General features: G+C 39.8%; 1 protein-coding gene across 4 annotated transcripts in view; it reads left to right on the forward strand.

Annotated features, from left to right (window-relative positions):
- The window catches only part of lrp8 (low density lipoprotein receptor-related protein 8, apolipoprotein e receptor), a 160,206-nt gene that overhangs the window by 105,398 nt on the left and 38,013 nt on the right, over window positions 1-16,795 (forward strand). For all 4 annotated transcript variants that reach the window (XM_061683235.1, XM_061683236.1, XM_061683233.1 and 1 more), the window contains exons 6-10: window positions 294-416; window positions 2,583-2,705; window positions 7,174-7,293; window positions 8,830-8,955; window positions 14,015-14,186. In XM_061683235.1, the coding sequence (XP_061539219.1) occupies window positions 294-416; window positions 2,583-2,705; window positions 7,174-7,293; window positions 8,830-8,955; window positions 14,015-14,186 (664 nt within the window). The remainder of the gene's footprint in view (window positions 1-293; window positions 417-2,582; window positions 2,706-7,173; window positions 7,294-8,829; window positions 8,956-14,014; window positions 14,187-16,795) is intronic.

The raw sequence follows: 16,795 nt of genomic DNA on the forward strand, positions 1-16,795 counted from the left end.
GGGCAGGAGGCGGGGTACACCCTGAACTGGTTGCCAGGCAGTCGCAGGGCACCAGAGTGTAACAAATAACGTAAATCACAGGTATCCACCAATGCATGTCTTGAGGGTGTAATAATGGTTTTATAAACTGAATATATATGGCAGAGCTGTATCCAGTGAAGGATAAATTCCAATTGGAATAATAATGAAATAGTTTATCTCAAATGAGGGCATCTTTTACTTATTAATTGTTTAAAAAAAAAAAAATTGTTGCAAATAGTAACCACCCTGCTTGCCTGCATTATGTTCCCTAGCTCTGCTTACATGTCGGCCTGATGAGTTCCAGTGTGGCGATGGCTCCTGCATCCACGGCACCAAACAGTGTAATAAAGTCCATGACTGCCCAGACTACAGTGATGAAGCTGGTTGTGTCAATGGTAAGAAACAGTTGCAGGAAATAATGAAAACAAGCACAGTAAGCATTAAGGCATTATGTCCGTAATTCTGTATATGTGGTGCAGATTGCCACTTTGATTAAGTGGGCCGTGAAAAATGCTTGGGATAAATACTGCTGAGAAAGATGGTGATACAACCTTGTACAAATCAGTTTGCAAATCATAGTGGGACTATTCATGTAGTAGTCTCTTGTCACATTTGATGAACCATTAAAATATATCCAGTTGAAAACATTGGCAATATAGAAGCCAGCACAGATGGCTTCCCTAGTTATCTGCCCCTTGAGAAATTGTTTGACATTTAAAGCATGACTAAACAGACAAATATATTACATAAACAGAAATTACTGTAGTTTTGTGCATTAAATAGTGCTCACTGAAGGATAAAACTCCTCTAGATTGTTTAACACAATATGCATGAATAAAATATGATCCGCGACTATAAAAATTCTGCCTCACATACATTTTCTATTGCATCCCTGTTACCATACCACCATACCACCACACTGTCTAGTCCCTTATAAATTATATTTAGTGTTCATTCATTAATTTGCTTGGCCTGTCATTGAATGGCATTTAAAGCGTAATGACAACCCCTGAGGGCCTTTCTTTTTTTATAAAGCATTTACTACATTTATTTACATTTGTCTGTGTGGCTACAAACCACTGTAAAATTAAACATTTACATTTTCAACTACTGTATACACAGTATGTCAGGGCGCAACTGGTTTAACAGCGGGCTGATTAATCTGGCCGATTAGAGCATATCGTCGATATAGCGACATGGGTCAATATGTAACCAACATATTAACTTTTTGCTCTGCGGTGTCTGTCGTGCTGCTCTTGTGTCTGTGCTGAAATGCACACTGGTCCTACCCCTCACACTCAGACACATCGACGTGGCAGTGTTCATTGTCACAACATTGTCAGCTAAGAGGATATATAAATAAATATGTTTTTCTTGTTCTTTATGTTAGGTTTTTTTCTTTTGTTTTGTCTTGTTTCACAGTGAGCTGTAACTTTATAAAACAATATAACAATAGACTTTAGTGCCCCATGACTTAAAGTCAACACGGAAACACATCAGGGCAGGTCAAGGAGAGCATTGTGTGTGTTTTAGAAAGTTTATAACAGCATTTTAATGTTATGTAAGTTGCGTCTTTGTGAAATAAACAAGGACATATGAAACTGTTAATTCCCCTGTCCACTATTATCTAATATAACACTATTTTACAGTGTTTTAAAGTTATGTAAGTTGTGTCTTTGTGAAATGAAGAGAGATACAGTATATTCAACTTAACTGTTGCAGCTGCAAGGCATAAATGACTGCATAAGCTACGCTTTGACGTCAGCTTTATTTTTAAAGCCAAAACATTTATATAGAGGCTTATAAAGGCTGTTTATTTCACTGTGCCTTAGCTGCTGTCGTTTGACTCGAGTTACGTTAAAGATACAGACAAGAAAAACAGTACATGAATGTTGCCTTCAATTTACGATTCGTAAACACCATTATAATAGAACATGAAACCTAGTAAAAAAGAAACCATGAACAAGGAGTAATACAATAACAATTCCTTTTATGAACAGTCTCATCGCAAGCTTACCCGAACAGTCATAGCTCTCACGTAACTCCCATATCCACCATGAATATAAGACTACGAAGGAGCGTCCCTCTTCACTTCATTCTTCCATGCAGAATTTACCGAGGCTCATAAATTTTCAACCAACTAAGTTTCAACTAATGTATTTAGTTTTAATTTCATATATTGTATATATATTATATCACATATATGTTTTGAAAGTAGATACATTGTTATTTAAAATCTAGTTTAGTCCCGTGTATTAGTAAGTCCTGTAATGTGATTCATATTTTGAACATTTGTCATTTTGTTTATAAATGTTATGTTATAAATGTTTGCTTCAGCATTTACATTCAAGATGTCAGCAGATACCCATCTTTTTCTGTTGCTGTAAGTGCTACTTCGACTTTTGAGTTGATGTTTGTAAAAATGTCATGTTGTATATCATCACGATTTTACTGTACGTCTACTGTATGACCATGTTACTTTTTTTTTTGTTATAGTGCATTAGTGCAATACATGAAAGTTGGTTTGTTTCTTAATGCATATTCTGTTTGTTTGTTCACAGTTACGAAGTGTGACGGGACTAGACACTTCCGCTGTAAGAATGGCGAATGTATTGACAGCAGCAAGGTGTGTGACAATGTAAAAGACTGCAAGGACTGGTCTGATGAACCTGTGAAAGAATGTGGTAAGATCATGTCTCCCTCTAACACAAACACACTCACAGAAAAATTCATTACACTGAAAGCTTCACTGCATCCAGCGCATCATGTCTGGTCAAACCAGTAATGCTACTGATTAACGCATTCATTTCCAGGCATCCTCAACTACAATACAGTTCTTCTAATGTGGGCAGTCACTCTTCCTGATAAGAGGAGCTTAATTTGATCAAGGCAGAATAAATCAGGACATTTCATAACTGCCTTGTTATGATCAAAGATCCGGGCGCCTCTGCCCTCTAGTGCTATCTTAGACAGGAAAATGTGATCAGACTACATTGCCCATTAGGAACCACACAGATTATCCGCACACCATAGATAATTACCCTTTAGCAAGTTTCAGTCACGGAAAGTAAACAGAGTGCTGCATTTGAGAAAAATAAGACTGGTTGATGAAATGTGTTAGGATCAGCGCCAGTGCTTAGTTGCAAGTGTGCATATATATATATATATATATATATATATATATATATATACGGGAGAGAGAGAGAAGGGATATAACAATTAGGGATGCCCTGATCCAGTTTTTTCACTTCCAATCCAATACCGATATTGTAGCCTTGAGTTTTGGCCGATACTGATATCGGTCTGATATTATTTCAGCAATAATCCTAGATAATTTGCTTATTGTTTAGTGTGGAATGATAGAAAATGCTGGATTAAGTGATATTAGACAACAATAATCAGCAACAGTAGATATGAGAAAAACTGACTCATTTATTATTAACTAATGGGTTACATAAAGTAACTGTTGTGCACGTCTTGACCTCTGAGGGGCAGTGTGGTGCCCGCAATGAGATACACACTTGCAGTAACAAAGAAAGTAGAAGTCAAGTTCGAATATTGTTATTAAAACAAATTTTTCCCAGAGTTTGAAGAATATATGCCAGAGTATTGTTACAGTATATTGCTTGTTTGTATGTGTATATACAGCGTTTGTGTTAGGCTTTACACAATCAGGATTTTTGGGGCTGATCACCGATCAGCGAGTTTAAAAAAAACGGTAACTGATCACCGATCCGATCACAAAATGGAGCAATATGTCTATTTAAATGACATGTTCATTTACTATATATACTTGTGTACTGTATACCGAGTATCTTCAAAAATATTCCCTTGTCAGGTCATGTATTCAAACCAACATTACAACATGACAGAAATAATGGGTGCTAACTTTCTGTAATTGTTACTTTATTGCAATAAAATTACTTCACACACACCAAAACTTTAGAGCATGATTCGAGAGAACGGCGGCATGTTTACGTACAACCGTCAGTGCTAGCACTAGCTTGCTAGGCTACAGAACGTTTTGTTGCCGTATTAAAAGTACGTGAACATACCTCAAGCAATCCTTGAAAAAACGTCCCGAGCACTGGTGACTATTACCACCACACGTTTTTCCCCATTGTATTATTTTTTGACCAACACAATACATGCGCGATCCATTGTTGTTGTTGTGGCCGTGGTAACGAGTGTATCCAGTCGCGTTTGAGTTGACAAGATAAAGCCCAGTGATCGTAAAAGACGGGATGCGGTGGTATCGGAATACAAGATTTTATTTCAGTATTCTGAAATAGTGCAATTGTGAAAGACGAAAGTTGTCTGATCCACGCATTACGTGTTGTCTGTCTCAGACGTGTTGTCAGTCCCACATCGCCGACATATTTAATGCTAATTATCGGCCTATACCGATCGAGCCGATCAAGATAGGTTTAAAGTCTAGTTTGTGTACCAATATTCATTATATTGAGAGCTATAAATGCCGCGATTTCAATGCTCATTTTCCTTAGCTCCTTCAACTGTGTTGTTCATTCATTGTGTGTTAGCCTTGAGCTAGCGATTTCTGTGTACAAAAACAAAGAAATAAACTAAGTCTGTGATGTATTTGAACATTCAATAGGTAGAATTATTTTGTTCAGTATGTTTAGTTTTACAGTGAAGTTCAACTGGAGTGTCAATAAATGACTAAGAAAGGAACATTCACTCTTACGCCTTGCTGCTATGTTAGCACCTTAGCAACCTGTTGTTGTGATCACGTGGGCTCTCATGCCGTCTGGGCCCTGCTGGATGGAATGCTGGAGCAGAGCACGGAATGGGCTGCTTGTATGAGAGTGGTAAAATTGGAGTCTGATCCAATCCTTGCTTTTATACTAACATCAGACCGATTTCCGATCTCATGGAACGGAACGGAACACCCCTAGTAACAATATTCACGATATCACAAAAGTAAAAGTACCTCAATATTGTCGTGGTCTTTTCTTGGTTTAAAGTAATGAGCTGTTGTGCTTAAAATTTTGTTTTGGGCCGGTTATATGCAGCCAAGCCACTTAGCCAGGCTGTTACAGCCAGGCTACAGCGTTCCACTTCACACCCGATTGAATGCGTAACCCATGTGACCATATGTTTATGTCCCCAAAAAATAGACTAATTGGCTTACTGGCCCACATGACCGAAAGGCTGCGCTGGGAGAGATGCAGAAGCATTACAACTTTGTGTCCCGAGTCCCTCCCAAGGCTACAGCGTAGCCGCTACACGGCTCTGAGCATCGCAATGGATTGGACGAGAGGTGCCTTGTTGTTCGCATCGGCCTCTGTCCCAGCAAACGCTGACCCACAGGCTGGGATCTGCTGCGAGTGTACCTCCGCTTCGCAAAGCCGCATCCTTGCCGGTGGGTGCGGCCACCGGGAAGCTCCACGAGCCGGCCCTCCACTGGCCACCGCCGCTGCTCCCCCTCGAAGAGATGATTCGCCAAATTATTTAAGCATATCGTAACAATAGCACTCTTTAGTGGTGTACTAGTAAGTGTTTATCTCGATCCAACTTCTGGGAAAAAGCACGGAAAATACTATAGCCTAGCAAGAAGTACTCAACCAGCGAGTGAAAGAGAGGTCTTTCGGTTTGGCTGCGTACGCATTGTGAACATTCCTGCAATACACTGAGCTTTATCACTGTGCACTAAAATGACCCAGACACAAGGAAATGCAGTGTTGGAAGGAATGACATGACTCCTTCTTGTGACTGGCTCCAAGTCAGTTCTTAATTAAATCAATACGGAGGTCCAAAATTGCATTGCTTAATAGACGATATGTTGTGCAATTTTTTTTTTTCTGTTGGCTTTTGACTTTCAAAAATGGTTACACAAGTGGAAAATTTCTCCCATCTGCTTCTAATTTTGCCCGCACTATGTTGGCACCGCTTTGTATGCTGGTTTGCACCTTCCTTTTTGACGCAGTATATAAAGATGCAAAATCAGCCACTGTAATTCATCATAGGATAGATAAATCACATGGCGAGAGCTAAATTAATATACTTGTATATACGTCTCCCAGAATGGGTAAAATGAACTGTGTGGCAATTTAGCTCGTTTGGCATACGCAATTACAGGCGAGCCGGTTAATAGATCAGTTTCCACATCTGTTTGCACAACCAATCAAGTTTGCACCCGTTTGTGCATGTGCAAACCTTTAGCAAATAGGTCCAAAGAGTAGTGAAATGCTCCTGACGTATGACCACAGCAAAGCAAATCAAAAATAATTCTAAAAATATAGAATAAAAAGAAAGAACAAAAGTAAAGCCTGCAGTTTTAATGTGTACATTTTTAAAATATTTTTCTGGATTTTCAAACTTTAAAACAGTACATTTTGACCTGCAACAAAACATTTGGGTTTCAAACAGCAATACTTCCTGAGTACTTTTAATGTACTCTTAATTATTGCATGTTTTTAGTCACACCAAGATAAAGCTTTGCTGATACTCTAGCATCTGATAGATTTCTAGCAAATTCTAATTTCTCCAAATCTTTGTTTGCTCTTATTTCTATGTCTGTTCATGCAGCTTCTCCCAGCCTAAGCGTCTCACTGCAGTACCTGTAGTCTTGAAGCTTAAATCTTTAATGTAAACCGGTAATGAAGCACCAGCTTTAGATTTCTGAAGTGAGCTCTCCATACTCCCTGGGGGCAGCTGAAAGACAAGGGGATAAATGCAGACTTTAAAACAGATACAGTAGAGAAAGGGCATGCAGAGGAGGAAAGTGGGAAGAATTAAATGAGACGAGGAAGAGGAGCACATGGAGAGAGCAGAATGTGCAAAAATTGTGGGCGGGTGCTTAATGCATGTGTTCAAATTTCATTTTGTGGGAGTTACTGGATCAAGGTGCATTTCTCTGTGGTCCACAAACATGAACATGGAAATGCCCACATGAATGTGATACACAGCTCTCCATAGCCTTATTTGACCCCTCATCTTGTTCTTTTGGATCAAAATGTTGTTGTACTCCAAAGCAATGCAAGACAATCTACAAATATACACAGACACATGAACGAACACACACACACACGCCATTGTGAGTTGACTGACTGTTGTTTTATTTATCATTCTTTTTGTGCCTGTAATATCTGACAAACTCCTGTCTCGCTCCTTGGACTATTGTCTCTGCAGGCCTGAATGAGTGTTCAGACAACAATGGTGGCTGCTCCCACATCTGCAGGGACCAAAGAATTGGCTTTACGTGTGACTGCCCCTCTGGATACAAACTTCTGGACAAAAAGACTTGTGGCGGTAAAGAAAACAACTCCCCAGCCTAGCAAATAAAGTTTCTGCCTTTTTTCACAATTTTCCATTTTCATTCTGCTTTCATACTACATCTTAGCATCCAGGATGTCACATTAATTATGACAATAATATTGTTACTTTATATAATAATGCAGTGTACACACACTGATGACATCCAATCCAGTAGAGTGAGTAGACGTAATAAAAACAACTACAATCTACAATCATAACAGTCAATGACAATGCTCGAAATAATGCTCGATTAAAACCTCTCTCGCAGTGTTTTTTGAAACGGTAATTATATTCAGTATTTTTTAAGCATTATGTCAGGCTACACCTAATTTATTGATTCATTAATTTAATGGTAGCATTCCAGTTGCAATGCAGTTCACCTGCTGTCACTGGAGCTGGAAAACAAAAGTAGTACTTTACTTTTCATTGACAGTAATATAGCTTTTTCCAACTGAGCTTTGTCAAGTACAGCCCCAATTGCAATGAAGTTGGGATGTTGTGTTAAACATAAATCAAAACACAACATAACATAAAATTATAAAATCATAAAATGATTATTTGCTAAAAACAATCAAATTGACCAGTTTGAACATTATCTTCCCTTTGTAGTGTATTCAATTAAATATAGGTCAAACATGATTTGCAAATCATTGTATTCATCCATCCATCCATTCTCTGAGCCGCTTCTCCTCACTAGGGTCGCGGGCTCATTGTATTCTGTTTTTATTTATGTTTAACACAATGTCCCAACTTCATTGGAATTGGGGTTGTACAACCACTGTATTTAAATACATTTCATATTTGAAATAAAAAGTGGCAACCTAGAGATTTCCGGTGCAATGCCATTATTGGGTTACCCTTGTGATCACTGTATTTTTGTGTGTTTGTTTTTTTGTATTCTATTTTTGTGGGTTAGCCGGGATTCTCTGCAAAATTTCGTTACGTTTCATAATGACAATAAAAGAATCGCTCGCTCTCTCTCTCGCTCTCTCTCTCTCTCTCTCTCTCTCTCTCTCTCTCTCTCTCTCTCTCTCTCTCTATATATATATATATATATATATATATATATAATATAAATAAATAAATAATAATAAAATACTCTCTCTCTCTCTATCTATCTATATCTATATATATATATATATATATATATATATATACATACATATATATGAATAGGATTGGGGTTTTTTTGTTGTATTTTTGCTTTTGTGTTTGTGTATTGTTCTTCATCTCAGAGAATTTGAGTTTGTTGATACCCATACAGATCCGCAAATATTTTTTAATTTATTTATTATCACATTTACTTTATATTGGCATGATATTTCTTATTTTTCTGTTCACAAATAATTCATTAACAGTAAAATGTCAATAAAATGTTTCTGAACAATTTGTTTTCAGCAGGTTTAAAAATTGTTGCATTGTCATAACAGATATTGTCCATGTATGTGAATAGATACAGTACATTCAGATATCCAAATACAGTACTTCAAGACGTGTATTTCATGCTGTATCTCTTTACTCTCTCTACAGACATAGATGAATGTGAGAACCCAGATGCTTGCAGTCAGATCTGCATAAACTACAAAGGGGATTATAAGTGTGAATGCTATGAAGGTTACGAGATGGATCCTGCCTCCAAGACCTGCAAAGCTGTGGGTCAGTCATTCTTCACACATATTGAATAGAACCTAAATCAAAATATACACATGAATGGGCACACCTACAAACAAGCACATTGAAGCCTGGCCTTTTACAAAGAGCATATACCCTTTACTTTTGGTAATTCTGACTACTACCACATTATACCCTCCACTGTTATCTCTCTGTGGGACCCCTGAAAAGAGAGGCTTGCTTTGTATGCAGGCCCTCCTCAGCCGCCTGTGCAAAGATAAATATTTGCCTTTTTTTTGCAGTCCTTACTAATGAAAAGTTTTCAGCCATCCGTCAATGCTTTCCCTGGAGTGTCAAGCGAATAATGTTGTTGGATGCCAATGTCTGTTTATTAACGGGCACAGGAAGGGTCTGTCACCTTTGTTGACCTCGGTAAACACTCCTTGCACACTGTAATTAAAGAGAAGTGTGAAATCAAGAGTAACAGAGACATTATTGCCTTCTTGCTGGGCCTAAGACTAATTTTGCTTTCATTCAACTCCATATTTGCAGGAAAAGAAAAATGTACATGTATTAATGACAGAATTCAGGCATACTCAAGGAGGTAGCTACGTGGGTTCAAAACTTGGTCCTGATCCAATTTGTTTTGACATTCTAGATGAGTGTGTAATTCAAGTTTAATGGAGCCCAGCACTCAACAATGGTGCCCTTACGCTGACTGACCTTATCAATAACACCTCCGACCCTGATTGCATTGTGTTTTCTTTTGAGCTCCACATAGGCATCCACATTCTGGTAGCATTTGCAGTGACCCCTTTGTCATATTATGGGATAGGACTCCCTAACTAGTTTCATTACAAGGCAAATTCAACTTTGTGCAAAGAGAAGGAAAATTGTGTTAACATTGATTAAGATGGCCATGGGTCTTAGTTTAAGTCATTACTGAATGAAGTGGTGTGGTAATGAGAAAGCTTAACACCAAAAACAATCACTCACTCTTGGTTTAAAAGAATAAAAAGATTGATTGCTGAATGTCTGCGAACTTTTATTAGTTTGAGGCACAGAAACGGTTCTTCTAAGACTGGTGTTTGATAGTAAGGAGAAATGACATGGAGAGAATAAATACTGAGGAACAGAAGGATACGTGGGCAAATTTCAACACCCATGAATTGGTTGGTGCCATCAACCGAATCTTTAACCACTTAGCCACAGCTCTCCTATCTGCAGCCCTGATCAGACCCAGGATGCTATACAGTTGCCAGAAAAAGTATTTGAACCATTTGGAATTACCTGGATTTCTGAATACATTGGTAACAAAATGTGGTCGGCTTAAACTAATACCAGAACAAAATAACAATATTTTAATGTGTTTATTGGACAAACCACTGACAGTGGAGAGTGGAGAAAAGCACGGGATGCCCTAGACTTATTACTACTCTAACAGCTAATCAATCAGGGAGTCGACCAACCCTCGGTGATGGTTAAAGCTACCCAGCCCTGTAAAAAACACATACCAGTTTACAGGTATCGATTCTCAAGAAGCATTGCCTGATGTTAGCATTTTTGGACATAAAGCGACGTAACGCTTTTGGCCGGTAGATCGATGCCCTCGTCAGCCGATGTTATGACACAGCCAGCTGATGAAAGCCATGTATAAATGTGGAAATTAATCTGCAAAGCACTTCCTCCTATGGGACGGGTCGATGAAATCAGAAATACTGCGCCGATTGTTCTGATATTTTCAGTGGTGTATGTGGCCATAAATAGGGATGTACTCGTAAATTTCAGCTGCAGTTTTGGGACATAAAGCGACGTAGCACATGTCATGTGTGGCATGACGTGGCAGCTAAATCTTTCCTCAAGGAGGCATTCCAATGGTCGATTTTTATTTATTTATTTATTTTAAACCCTCAAGCCTTCCAACATGCTTCACAGTCACAATTTTCACTCATTACTGTGTGGTATAAAAAACATCCAGACTTCCATTATAGGCAGCTATTACACTGCAGAATGCAAAGAATTTCAATGAGGAAATGTCCCCCTCCTTCTGCCATCTACATGTCAGGGTGTGACAGGCTGACATGTCCAAAATATGGACGGGCCAAAATCTGGCAGGAAATAAACATCAGAAAACCAGCCTAAAATTACGACTGGGTCAATTTTGGGGAATTTCTTTCTGCAGACCTTATTTTTAAGTCCAGAACTATGCGATAAGTGTCAATGTTCTCACCGTTATCTAGTTCCTTTTATGGTCAAAGTTGGTAAGGCTTTGTATTCATTGAGAAATCAAGGAAAGGAAAACAAAGTTCACCAAAAGAAATCCTGAAATGTGAGAGTGTGTGGATGTTTATCAGATGGATGAACACATTCCCACATATATTAACTTCATATCGGCATACAGTAGTTTAGATGGAAGAATATGTATTCAGTTTGAACATTCTATTCACAATTTTATACAGGTGGTATTTCTCTTTCTGCCTCTGTGTGGCTTTGTTGTGTGATGAGATGCATTCTGTTGTACAAATTACTTGCTTTTTTTTTTTACCCAAGAAGCACAAAGCTGTCCTGGCTCAAAATGAACATAATCATCTGCAGTTTGCTTGAACTAATGAAGCTGCTACATTAGTCCTTAAAAGGGCTTTTTCCAATTATGTTAATTATCAATTATGCTAATTAAAGGACGGTATCCCAGGCTCTCCAGGCAAGTTTGAGTACTGTGAAGCAGGCAAAACACAGGCAAATCTAATTAAAAGTAAAGTCACTGCGATAAAGCATTCCGTTACCCCTTTGAGTTCTGTTTTTATTTTTTAATAAATATTTCTGTTTGAGGCAGATCAGTTAGGGTAATGGTTAGCACGGCTCGCAGTCGAGAGGTTCTCGTTTTGAATCATTTCAAACGTTATAGCGTTTAACTTTACATTCAATACAGTATCTTTATACATTTTCGTGCTATAATGTTTATGCGTGACAGGAGAAAACAACACGAGAAAATAAAAATGTACATTTAAAACAAATATTGACTCCACAGCGAAACCATTTGAAGCAACTCTGGGTCCTTTAGTCATTTATCATCATCCATCCATCCATTTTCTGAGCCGCTTCTCCTCACTAGGGTCGCAGGCGTGCTGGAGCCTATCCCAGCTGTCATCGGGCAGGAGGCGGGGCACACCCTGAACTGGTTGCCAGCCAATCGCAGGGCACATACAAACAAACAACCATTCGGACTCACATTCACACCTACGGGCAATTTAGAGTCTCCAATTCATGCATGTTTTGGGGATGTGGGAGGAAACCGGAGTGCCCGGAGAAAACCCACGCAGGCACGGGGAGAACACGCAAACTCCACACAGGCGGGGCCGGGGATCGAACCCGGGTCCTCAGAACTGTGAGGCTGACGCTCTAACCAGTCGCCCACCGTGCCGCCATTTATCGTCATAAAACCAATAATGTTTGTAAGTACAATGACTTTTTTGTGATTGCATCCCCTGTTAAATAACATGGTCACATCTGATTTGTTAAGATATTCAATTCAATTTCAGGACTATTTGCAGCAAATGTTTACAGTAAATATTACACAATTATATTATAAGCTTCCAGACAGTAAGCGCACCCTTCATAATGCAACATAGTTGACAACATGCCCATTTTTATGCTAGTATCGTATTTGAAGGATGGACATTCACCGTGCGATTTTAGCATTGGATTTTGCACTCCCGCTACATGCATAAATGGAATTGAAACAAACCAAGTGCTGTCATACTGTACAAAACGACAGCCCGTTAACTTCACAATCGGACTTAATATGGGTTAATTTACACAGTGTACATTGGCTGTAAATGAACCCCTGTATCCATTGTTTTATTTAGTTTGTCCTGGCACCACGGTGAATAAAGATGTGGCAGAGCAACATTTTTTTTTTTCCATTTTTGACACAAGCAGGTCATGCTGTCAAAACAATGCACAGAAAGTTTAGAAACTTACCTTAGCTGGAAGTTTGTTCTTTTTTGTTTCCACAATGCCAAGAGCAATCCGTGCCACATTGATGACGGTTTGGGCGTACACTTTTCAAAACAGCTTTCCATAAAGTGGTCATGAGATTCATAACACCCAGGGGAGTTTCCTTTCAACTTCCCATTTCTTCTCTTTTTCAACTTTATCTGCCCTGCGGAAATCCAATGGCCCATTCAGATGCTACGAAACATAAGTTAATGACAATGTTGTCTGGGAATTTTCCAGGAGATCTGCAGGCCCTAGGTGTAAATTTGGAGGCGAATGCTTGTTTGTCTATATGTCGTCTGCGATTGGCTGGCAGCCAGTCCAGGGTAAAGCCATCCAAAGGGAAGAGTCAGGACAGTGACTTTCTTACAGGCGTCGTCTTTCTGGCTTTTTCGGGAAACGATGCAACCGTATGCTTTGTCTGTGACAGCCTACAGCTGCATAACACATCATTTTGCTAAAAGTTCACTTACAAAAGACTGAAAACTGACTCAGGCTACTGTAGGCCAATACAATAAACATGGTGGAAATGGAGCTGTCCATATGTCATGTGATGCGGATTTAACCAATAACAAAGCATTGTGGTCACTTCAAAGAGTGTCCAGTGTTTATGCAGCTTACCCACTCATATCTGCCCATCTTTTATAGGCTCATCCGTGACTCAAGTGAGAATAGGCTTTATAGAAATTGGATGGATGGATAAGTTAAAAGAAAAAGTAGAACCTATTACAGATGCAAAGTGGAGACCAACTCCATATTAATGCCTACAAATTTAATATGGGCTTGTATTACATTTATATATTGTATGTCCGAATGCACATGCCAATTACAGTATGCCATTGACATACAGTACTCTGTGTCTGGCAAATGTATGACATTTGTGTCAATCTTGTGGTCATGTTTATGAAACTATTCACCAGGTGCCTCCATTAACCACTACTAATCACAGTAAATGCATCAATTGGAGGTATGGATATCTAGTAATATACATTGTGGTCTTCAACAAAAATGCATTTCGCTTTACACAATACGTTCGTTTCTTCTCTTCAGTCATTCTGTTGTTAATTGGTTATGTGATTGTCTGTTTGTGCTCTTTATATTTCATCAGGAAAGAGTCCGTATTTGATGTTCACCAACCGACATGAGATCCGTCGCATTGATCTGCTGAAAAGTGAATACACACAAGTAGTTCCTACACTGAAGAATGCGGTGGCACTGGATGTTGATGTGGCCACCAATAAGATGTTCTGGAGTGATCTATATCATCATAAAATATACAGGTATACACACTGATATAATCATCATGCTGTTACAACAGGTTTGTAACTCTGTTTGCTAGACAGAGAATCTACAATGTTTTTGTTGTTGTTGTTGTTTGTTTTTCTGTATGATTGCAGCAATACTGTAGTTGGCTGGCTATGTATATTTTACTTGGCTATGTTACATTATGAAATACACGCTCACTCGAACGGACCCTCTTCGTCTTGGGCATACTAATGACAACGTACAGAAATCAGGGGTTTTAAAAGTCAATGTGTCTGCAGCTTTCTGCAATTATGTATCTGTAGTCTCTTCTTCAAGTGCTCCTCGTTACTTTTGTACGGTAAGTGAAATTGTGACATTTATTTTAAAGGGATTATTAAGAGAAGCTAATCAAAAGTACATTAAAAAACTAATTTGCTGGTTCTCAGAACAAAAATAATTAGCTCCTATATGTGAATTAGTAAAGTTTCTAGAAATAAAAAATATGCAGCAAAAGTGAACTTAATCATGCAATTCATTGGTTGTTGGTGGTAAAGTTCAATAAACCTGAATGTGCCTTGAGTTTGCACTAGTCGGTGTAAAGGCAGGATGGTGAGTGAAATAATGTAACTCTAATGAATTCGACAAATAGGTGGAACATAAGGCGGAAGCTAATTGCCCTGACTGCTATAATTATACAAAGAGAGGAAACAGGTGATAAATTAAGGAGAGTGTAGATATATTAGAAGCTGTTGGGAATGACTCCATATTTATACACACACACACGCACACACACACATATACTGGTTAGCACATCCGCCTCACAGTTATGGGAACCCGGGTTGAAATTGGGCCTCGCCTGTGTGGAGTTTGCGTGTTCTCCCCGTCCTTGCGTCGGTTTTCTCCGGGTACTCCAGTTTCCTCCCATCCATCCATCCATCCATTTTCTGAGCCGCTTCTCCTCACTAGGGTCGCAGGCGTGCTGAAGCCTATCCCAGCTGTCATCGGGCAGGAGGCGGGGTACACCCTGAACTGGTTGCCAGCCAATCGCAGGGCACATACAAACAAACAACCATTCGCACGCACAGTCACATCTACGGGCAATTTAGAGTCTTCAATTAATGCATGTTTTTGGGATGTGGGAGGAAACCGGAGTGCCCGGAGAAAACCCATGCAGGCACGGGGAGAACATGCAAACTCCACACAGGCGGGGCCGGGGATTGAACCCGGGTCCTCAGAACTGTGAGGCTGACGCTCTAACCAGTCGTCCACCGTCCCGCCCAGTTTCCTCCCACGTACCAAAAACATGCACGGTAGGTTGATTGAAGACTCTAAATTGCCTATAGGTATGAATGTGAGTGTGAATGGTTGTTTGTTTGTATGTGCCCTGCGATTGCCTGGACACCAGTTGACGGTGTACCCCGCCTCCTGCCGGCAGTTAGCTAGGCAGGAGGCTCCAGCACGCCCGCGACCCTAGTGAGGAGCAGCGGCTCAGAAAATGGATGGATGGATGGATGGATATATGTGTATGTATATATATATATATATATATATATATATTAAACATTAAGCATTACATCTGCAATGTTGCATCACCATTCATTCAAACCTTGAGCCATTCACAGCAGTTCAGTTGTGCGTCACTCTTACAGCGCCGGTCCTAACATTTATTCATTAATTTATTTCCGCTCTCGAGAGCATTGACTGCTTCCACCTGTCATTAACTGAGTGTGTGCTTGGGCGTGTGTTCGTGTCTGTCACACCGGGGGTATTTTGTCACCAAATGACAGGTAAGGATAATGATCGTGATTATTGAGGCAGTAAAATTAAACAGAGACCATATGGTTCATTTTTGACAATAAAATGCCTTTCGCATGACTTCCACCCAGGTTGTCACATATTCATGCAAGTGCACATATGCACACATGCATGCATGGTCCCACACGCCGGCACTCGCCCACATTTAACATACACTATATGTAAAATGATGGGTTGCGGCCGATCTACGTTCCTACCCTCACCTATGGTCACGAGCTGTGGGTCCTTAGACATAAGGGGAGAAGCTCGGTCATCCGGGAGGCGCTCAGAGTAGAGCCGCTGCTCCTCCGCATTGAGAGGAGCCAGATGAGGTGGTTCGGGCATCTGTTTAGGATGCCTCTTGGACGCCTCCCTGGTGAGGTGTTCCGGGCATGTCCCACTGGGAGGAGACCCCGGGGACGAACCAGGATATGCTGGAGAGACTAAGTCTCTCGGCTTGCCTGGGAACGCCTCGGGATCCCCTCGGAAGAGCTGGAGGAAGTGGCTGGGGAGAGGGAAGTCTGGGCTTCCCTGCTGAGGCTGCTGCCCCCGCGACCCGACCTCAGATAAGCGGAAGACAATGGATGGATGGATGGATGGATGGGTTGCGACAATGAAAATAAGGGAGTTTGAGTGAAAATGATCTTGTTTGTATTACTTCAGAATCCAAATCATATTTTTTTAAAAATTAAAAAAAATAAAAACCTTTGCTGACGTTCTAGGTATTTTATATATATATATATATATATATATATAATTCACATTTCCAACTCCTATGGCACTTAATGATTTGTTGCCAGTGTATTCCGGTGTGTTTAATAATTTTGATGTTGTTGTCGACGAGTTGTCG

Source organism: Phycodurus eques, chromosome 8, assembly GCF_024500275.1.
Source record: "Phycodurus eques isolate BA_2022a chromosome 8, UOR_Pequ_1.1, whole genome shotgun sequence".
NCBI lineage: Eukaryota > Metazoa > Chordata > Actinopteri > Syngnathiformes > Syngnathidae > Phycodurus > Phycodurus eques.